The sequence below is a fragment of the Zootermopsis nevadensis genome, unplaced genomic scaffold (genome assembly GCF_977971745.1).
Source record: "Zootermopsis nevadensis isolate Lab colony 2312 unplaced genomic scaffold, Znev_1.0 Znev_ptg000061l, whole genome shotgun sequence".
NCBI lineage: Eukaryota > Metazoa > Arthropoda > Insecta > Blattodea > Termopsidae > Zootermopsis > Zootermopsis nevadensis.
The window spans coordinates 152,635-161,205 of NW_028259192.1; the positions used below are offsets into that span (position 1 = coordinate 152,635).

General features: G+C 36.8%; 2 protein-coding genes across 3 annotated transcripts; one reads left to right on the forward strand and one right to left on the reverse strand.

Moving 5' to 3' along the window:
- Positions 1-2: 2 nt before the first annotated feature.
- On the forward strand, positions 3-2,275 carry mRpL23 (mitochondrial ribosomal protein L23). The gene is made up of 4 exons (XM_022068728.2): positions 3-142; positions 1,471-1,676; positions 1,819-1,892; positions 2,055-2,275. The coding sequence occupies exons 1-4, from the start codon at positions 129-131 to the stop codon at positions 2,211-2,213; spliced, it is 453 nt and encodes a 150-aa protein (XP_021924420.1). The 5' UTR covers positions 3-128; the 3' UTR covers positions 2,214-2,275.
- Positions 789-8,477, reverse strand: Nup37 (nuclear pore complex protein Nup37). 2 transcript variants are annotated; one of them, XR_015532566.1, is made up of 7 exons: positions 8,153-8,477; positions 7,384-7,581; positions 5,906-6,056; positions 5,335-5,554; positions 3,994-4,153; positions 3,046-3,229; positions 789-1,336 (listed from the first exon to the last, which is right to left on the reverse strand). XR_015532566.1 is itself a non-coding variant. In XM_022068727.2 (6 exons), the coding sequence occupies exons 1-6, from the start codon at positions 8,294-8,296 to the stop codon at positions 3,137-3,139; spliced, it is 966 nt and encodes a 321-aa protein (XP_021924419.1). In that variant the 5' UTR covers positions 8,297-8,477; the 3' UTR covers positions 2,878-3,136. The 2 variants fall into 2 exon arrangements, 1 of the variants encoding a protein (XP_021924419.1); XM_022068727.2 differs by lacking the exon at positions 789-1,336 and having other exon boundaries at positions 2,878-3,229.
- Positions 8,478-8,571: the final 94 nt, after the last annotated feature.

Below are 8,571 nucleotides of genomic sequence, written 5' to 3' on the forward strand. Positions count from 1 at the left end.
ACATCGGTTGTGCCACAGTATACATTTTGTGTAATTGAGGAGCAATCTAGTACTCACTGATAGAAGACAATTACGGATCGAGGTGTTATGTTTTTGTCGTCCGTGACAGGCTAATACAAATACGTAAAATGTCTACAAGATGGTCAGTATAGACAGTCTAAAGTTTCTGTCATGTGCCTAATCTGATAACGTAAAGCTTTGGGATTCTTTGTTGCAGTAGGTTGTACGTTTGTTGGTATCTTTGTAGGTTATGTTATGTATGAATTTCAAGTCTTTGAACTTCGCGAAATTTTATTTCCAGGAATTTGTTTTGTGGCCTGGTAGTAATGCGATAGCAACTTTCATTAGTTGATTTTTATATGAGCTATTTCAGTGCTTTTTAATGAACCTACATTCATAATGGTAGTCACTTGTAATAATAATAAGAATTGAGTAGCGCTTGCTGTAAATCAGGTGATACTGTACACATGTTCTACACCCTTTCTAATACTAGTTTTTCTAAAGGGTACACACCTTATTCCACACTTGGAAATTCTTTACTTTGCACATATTGTGGAAACTGTTCATTGCCATTCCCATTCTTAAATAGGAAAGAACATACTCAGTACATTATTCCTAAACTAAGCTGTGCATGCTTTGCTGAGGACTGTCATACCACTCATGTAAACAGAACCTTTAAAATTAGTCAACTTTGCTTACCTACATTCAGGAATGTCATATGGAATTTTCTGGGGAAACTCAACAGACATGGGAAAGTTACTTCTGAAAGATGTTAAACTGGGACCAGGTAAAATGAAGTTCATATAATCACTACAGACATAACTACACTCAGGAACAGGAACTTTTTATGCATATATAATGAACAAAAACATCAAGCACATGGAGATGGCAGACCTTTAAAGTGCTTTCTAATAAAAAATAGAGTATCAGCAACACAAACTCCTAAAGGTTCAGGGACATTGAGAACAGTGCGTCCAAAATCTTCATGAAGCAACCTTTTGTCAACAAAAGGAGCACACAAGGCTATTACCAGCCAAGGGCAGTAAAGGGATGAAGGGTTGAACATGCCCCTTCTCAGCCTACATTATTAAATGTTGGAAGATTCATATTTATGATAAATGTGTACTCTAATGTATTGTAATATTTATTTTCCTTGAAGCCTTCCTGCACAATTTGATACTGTCAACAGCACACAGGTTGAGAACGACTCAACCAAAGTGTATTCCAGCTGATTATAAAGAGTGCGTTCACCGATAAACCGGACTGCTGCTGACACTTCCTGGATCCCAGCAGAAACTGTATGCACTACAAGGTTTTTCCATTGAGTCAAGTGTCACTGCAATGATAAAATTAAGTTACTTGTAGTACAGCAGTTCCAGCCAGGAAGTAAAGTTGCATTCTGGTTTGTGAATGAACACTGCATAACCAGTGATTGTAACTGTATAACTGAATACTCTTTTCTTTTTGAAGGTATCCTCTGTACCAGGTGGGAAATCCTCAGCAAAGAGTGTTTCTTCCAAACTTTTGGTTGAAACTGGTGAGACCTAGTCACAAATTTCCACCAAATGTTGTCCAGTTCATAGTATCCATACAGATGACAAAATATGACATCAGAAATTACCTCGAGAAGATATACAAAATTCCAGTTGTTAATGTACGGACTGTTGTCACAATGGGTACGTGTAATTCATGTTATACATGTGTTGGCATCCATTGAAACATTGTGATTTGTAAAAATTTAAATAATTTAAGTTTTGGGAAGTCTGAATGCTTATCTTATAGTAGTCATATTATAACAGCACTTTTATATATATTTAGGAAAAACAGAACAAGATCAATTAAAGGGATATGTAACAAAAGAGGACGACTTCAAAGTTGCATTTGTCACACTGGTAAGTAGAATTATTCATATCAGATTATACTATCAATTGTATTAAGAGTTTTTAAAGAAAATGTAAGATATTATACTCTTTTATTAAGTTTGACTAAGATGAAAGATGAACTGTTTTCAGAGTTTACTATTGATTCAACAGCTTATTGAATTTATGTTACAGCCTCGAGGGCAGGAATTTCATTTTCCAGACATATTTCCAAAGGATGAGAAGAAATTGGATGATGATGCCAAAACATTAGAAGAGACAAAAAAGAATTATAGAGAGTTCTTAGACAAAAGTAATCAGCAGCCAGGAATACCTGGATGGTATTCTTTCTAGTGCATAAGTGACGTCTGAATAAATTAAAGAGGTGTGATTAAAGGATCAGTTTCATAAATGCTTACATGCTTCTGATTTTGAAGATTTTACTTTTATTGTACAGGAAAATTCTTTCAAAATGGAAGGAGGCCAGGGCTGTAAAAATAGAAGCCAACATCTGCAGAAAGTGTAAAGAAGCAGTTCATAAGGCATACATTACAAACGCAATTAGTGAACCAAGCTTGGAAATCTTTTCCATTTAGGTTCCACTGATTCTTGAGGAAATCGGTAGGCTGCAGGGTAGTAAAGTGAAATAAAACTCTTCTGCTACATGCCATCTAGGAATTTGGGGTGGAGGAGGTATAGGTCTTACTCAATCTTAACCTCGCCACTAGATGGGGTGAGTGGTCAGTGTCACGCCCTGGCTGCGCTTTACTCCCAGGGAAAGGACCCACATGATAGGCTGGGTGGGCCCCAGAACCAGTCTGGATGCAGAAGCTGCAGGGCAGTTCACATTATAAACATTTTTATGTTGTGGATTGATACTGGCCTCATCAAATGTTACTGATTTGTCTTCCCATTTCTCTTTTATGGTAGAATAATATTAAAGTGAATCTTACAGAAATTGGGTGATGTGAGCACACAGCTATGACTAGCCTTGAAAATGAGAACAGAGATGGCAGAGTTTAACCGAGTGGCAAGGCTGCTGGCCCGAGAAGATTTTATTAAGGAATTCAACATTTTAAACAAGAGATTTGAACTCCAGTTATTCCATTTAACTTATTAATTCAAGTAATATGCAAAAAAAATAATTACATTAGTAGTTTTATAACCTATTCTAAATGTCTGTTACCTTCTGAACCATATGCTGATGAAGTCTGCTTAAATATCTGCTCATCTTGGCTTTCACTTCACAAAGAGTTTCTGACTGGAAATATTCCTCCTCACTTGGTAGCAACTTTCCAGAAGCAAAGTTTACGATCATTCCCCACACAGACATAAGGTAAACGAAAGTGCCATGTCAAGCCACCAGCAAGCTGAAAGAAAATAGAATCAACTGCACTGTTATTGGAAACTCATCATAATGAGAAATTCAGAAAAACTGATGTAATAATACTGCCCATATTAACTTCCACTATAAAACTAATTATCCTATATCTGTAGAGGAAGGAAGCATAGCTCGTGTCCAAAATAACGTGGATGTCAGGAGACATCTTAATCACAATCAATCTTCATATTGTAATAGGTGTAACTTTACAGTCACCTCATCTACAAAATGGAACAACCTTCACCATGCTTGTTAAGTTCTCATCAGGCATTGTATCATCAGGACCATGTGTCACCTCTTCAATAACTTTTGAAACAAGAAACACACTTCCATAAAATTTGGTATGGACACCATGTTACTACAGGGCATCCTTCCTTTGCATGTCAGAAGTTTCCTGTGCTCAAACACATGCATTGTTAATTACCTGAAGGATTGAATAATTTAAATAGGCAATATCACACAAATCAGACTACATACATTCTGAGGGTAATAGTTATGATAAAATATGAATAAAAGTATCTTATGTAAATAACATCTTTTAGTCATTTGCATCAGTACTCATCATGATTAATGTAAATATATCACACCCACTAGGATATTTGCTTCATATGCAAATTTAGTTTTTCAGACATCAAAGCTGGAAAATAAAACATAAATTCCAACAAACATGTCTTTTTCCTTGGTTCTGCACAACATTCTTCTTATCAAGGACAAATTTCTGTATTCCACCAACATAATTTTTTAACCCAGTACCTGAAGTGATGCTACCAGAACAGGATGTTTGTTCTTGACATTCGTGACCTTTAGTTGGAGATCAGCCTGACCAACTGTGGCAATGTACTGGTCACTTAGCTGTGAGAATCGCAGCAGTTGACCTCCTTCGACATGAATAGGTCGTGCATCTATGGGTCGACTGAAAATGATATGCATCTGATATTACAGCTAATAAAATACTGATGTCAAGGCAAAAGATATACAGCTAGAACTTGAATTTCTACCATTTTGGATCTTCAGAAATCCAAGCAAATATTAAAGTAATATATATTAAAAAACAATCACAGAGAAATGTTTGTGAACTTATGCATACTCAGTTTGACTTTCAAGTATGCCTGCCAGTTTTCACTTCTTGTCAAAATATAATATAAATATAAAAACAATACTCAAATCTAGCTGAATGAATTTTCGTTAAATTCAGTGCTGGTGTTTACTGAATAGTAATTTCTGTACAAACGGATAGGCACTTGGGGGTAGAGGAGGTATAGCTCCAACTCATTCTTAACCCATTGGGTAGGAGGTTGGGTGGGCCCCAGAGCAGGTCTGGATCCAGAGGTTAGAATACTATAATAGACCCTTGCTATATTGCAACATTGGAAATACTGTGGGTGTGATTATGTGCCCCCAAGATGCATGTTGTTTCCACTTATAAATGCAGGTAGCTTATAATGTGGATGCTATTAGATGTTTGACTGAAATGCAGCAATGTGCAAGGGAACTACAGCATTGAAGGTTCCCATTTTCACAGAGCAACACAAGAATACAGATGGCTGTACTATCAGTCAGACTTCACTCCTTATAGCTGGTCAGTCGCTCCTGAGTAAGTGTGAGCTGCTAACTCCATTTCTGTAATTTATTTCTGCTTTTCCAGTTTGATCCATGTCATATTTATTCCTGTTAGATACCGGCAGCCTGCCATGAGAGAAAGACCAGCCCCAAGGCTACACAATTATCAGGGTTAGAATCCCATCTAAACAGCCTAACAAAAGCAAGAGGCTATACTGATGTGTGCCTTACACTTACAGAAAGGTTATATGAACTGTAATCAGTTGTGCAAAGTATGAGGTTGGATTGAGAATGTGCACTTTATTTAAATTCCCTGAATTAAATCTGGGCAATGAGAGGGACAATGGTTATTTCAACTGCACAGGATAAAGTTTAAAGCAAACTTAATATCACCTCACTTATAAAAAAATACAGTGCTCAAGTATCTCGAAAAACAAATCTCACAATGGTTGGTCAGTGGTGGCATGTATAACATCCTATGCCAACAATATTAGCACAAAGCAGTAAAGAAAATAAACACATAATATTCTTCACCTGGGTCTAGAAATGTCCCATACCAACAACTCTCCACCTGCAATGGCAGCCACACGCAGACTGTTGCTAGGAGACCAATCAGCAGACATGAGTGGAATGCATCCACTGTCAACGGACAAAATGGCTTGGTGGCTCAGTACATTGTAAAGATGAATAAGTCCATTCTTTTCAGCAACCAGAAGCTTACCAACTTCCTCACGATGGCAGCACACAGCCATACCTACAATATTTTTTTTGTGTACTTTGTAAGTCTAAAGAAGGGAATCAACAAACATGAACTGAAACTACAGAACCAAAGGGGAATATTTTAAGAAAGTTTATTATAATGGGTTCAAGTGCAGGCAATGTGTCAACTCCATCAAGATACTTACAGTTGAGCTCAACTGTGCAGAAAACATTCACTTCTCTAGTCTGTTTCTAAAAGGAAAATAGTTGTATGGGACAATGTGTAAGTTTTGAAACTGTAAAGCAATTTTTCACAAGATTCATCATAGAATTAACATCACCTGGTGTACTCCTGATACTAATTCATGTCCATGTCACAACAGAATTCCACTGAATTTCCAATTACCTGGAGAAGTGAGAAAAAATGTTGCAGTGCAGCTATTATCTTCCTTGATGTTCCAGATCTTGCACGTGTGATCATCACTGACTGATGCCAGAAACTGTCCTTCTGGTTCGTAAGTCACACAATTCACATAGTTGGTATGACCACAAAGGACCTATAAGATACCTCGTCATTTGAGATAATAAATATGTTTTAGTATTCTATAGGATTTTATAAATCATTCCTCACAGCACTATAGCAAGATCATTTATTTGTCTAGTTTGTTTCCTGTAACTGCAATTACTGACAACTGGTTTCACCTTGTCACTATTAACCAAGCATCATAGTTCATTTATGACTGGTTTTATTTGATAATAATAATCCTTCCTCAAAAACATTATCAATGGCAGTACTCGCACCATTCTAAATCCTTCTTGGGACATTAACTGTTCATGTGAGATTAAATGATGATGGTATGGAAACCAGACACTGCTTATAGTGACTTTCCATAAGAAATATCAGATGCTGTATTAGCGGGCATAGCAAAACAAACTGTGCGCCATTCAACAAAAAGAGTCAACTCAAAAATTATAAGGACACTTACTGATTAAAGGATAAAGAAGCTGCTTACAAACAGTTTGCGCAAAAGAAATGAAGTAACTTTGGTACTTGTGGCATGTAAATACAGGCAACTACATAAAGGCCTGTAAAAAACAGGAGCATTCCTAAATAAAATGCTAGCAGCAGCTGGTTACAGCAATACTGCAACATGAAAGTATATGGTGACTCTTGGAAGTGCTGATGCTGAAAGTGAGGAATCCTCACACATTTAAACCTGTTCTAATTGTCTTCTCTCATACATGTGCAAGCTGAACTGCTGCTGATGCTCAATAAAGCACCACACAACCACATATAGGAAAATATTAACCTTAACATTGGATTAAGGAAAGATGGCAGCTCAGAGCTGCAGCCCCCAGTACTCAATGGATAGCTCACTCATGTGTAAAGTGGAGAATTTAAAAAAGAATGTCTTTGGGGTTCATATCAGTATACAAAGGTACTAATAAAATATGTATTTTTCAGAACTAGTGTGACCACATTATTTTTACAGATAAGAATGAGTACTTTATATATAGATATATAAATCATAGCCTAGCTGGCCTATCTTAATGTAATATTCTGTAAATTAAAGCAAGAAAGTCTATCATGATGGAACCTGAATCATACCCTTCCTTAAACAAATTCTACACTCCTATATATCCCCCCCCCTTCCCAAACTGGCTAAGCTGAGAAGTGGGAAGAAGTAATGGGTCTATTGTCCACTGAATACACTGGTTACACATGACTATTAACACATAAAACAAGATCAAATCCTAATGTACTTCATATTAATCCAACATAATTTTATGCAGTGCAATTTTATTCCACACCATTAATGAACTGAAAGGGCAGTTCTGAAACAATCTCACATGCAAGTTTAATGTGGTATCAGTTTGCATTACCTGCAATGTATGAATGGCCACCAAGTCACTACTGAACAGTCGTACTTTGTAGTCAGCACCTGCACTAGCAAATGACACACATTTTGGCAACACACTTAAAGAAGTTTCTGGGCTCCATGCCACAGCACACACACGAGTCTCGTGGTGAAACTCTCTTAATAACTGAAACTCTAATTCTTCCTCCAAATCTTCTTCTTCCTGGATTAAATACAAAATATCAGAATAATTCATCAACAGGTGTGAAAAACAATGTATTTACACCCTTTCCCGAGTTACGTTTTTCAAGAGAGCTAAACTTTCCTATCTACCTATCTATCAGTATTTCCTTATTTCTGCTTAATAAAACATGCCTAACCTTAAATTATTAGTTTACACTCTGAAACAAATTTAATTCAGTATGAAAGAGATCAAAATGGGTTCTCTCAAAGAACTCCTTGCAGTAGAGTCCTTCCTGAGAAGCTAACATCATGCTCAGCTCTCCTACGAATTACCTGCCTCTCATGGAACTTACAGGTTCATTACCAATTTCATGAGAACATGTCACTCTTCAGAGGCCCTGTTAAACTTTTCATAACATACTGGTTTTCAATGGTCACTATGAGCCTGATAATGGAAACAGAGCTACTCTGCGAAACGTCTGTATTTGATGAGGCTGATTGCCCAAGAACATTTTATAACAAAATATGTGTGAAAGTTTACACGCCAACGACGATGATTATGTCCAGAATAGCACCATTAAGAAAATATGCATTTACATATATACAAATACCTGAAATTTCACATTACCCACACAAATCTTATTTGCAAGGGCGATGCAAATTACGTTCTGTGACCATTCATAAGGCGAAAAATCAACTCGGAATATTTGATCTGAAAAGTCAATAGTATGAGTTGGCGCTGCTAAAGTATCCATTTTCTATGCACAAAGTTGTGCTTAACAAAGATGGCGTTTTATGTTGCTCAATTCGATCAACGTAATAAAATACATTTCAGCATTATACGTCGAAATAAACCCCTAAAGTCGAGCACTAGCTATACACACGGAAGCGCTTGGAGACATAAAATGCGCGGGCTGAGCGAGCACGGAATATAGGCCGTATACCAAAGATTATCAAATATATACCACGGGTTATAAATGAAAAGTCCATTTCAAAGTTCAACGGAACAAATTACTCAGAGGAACAGAAT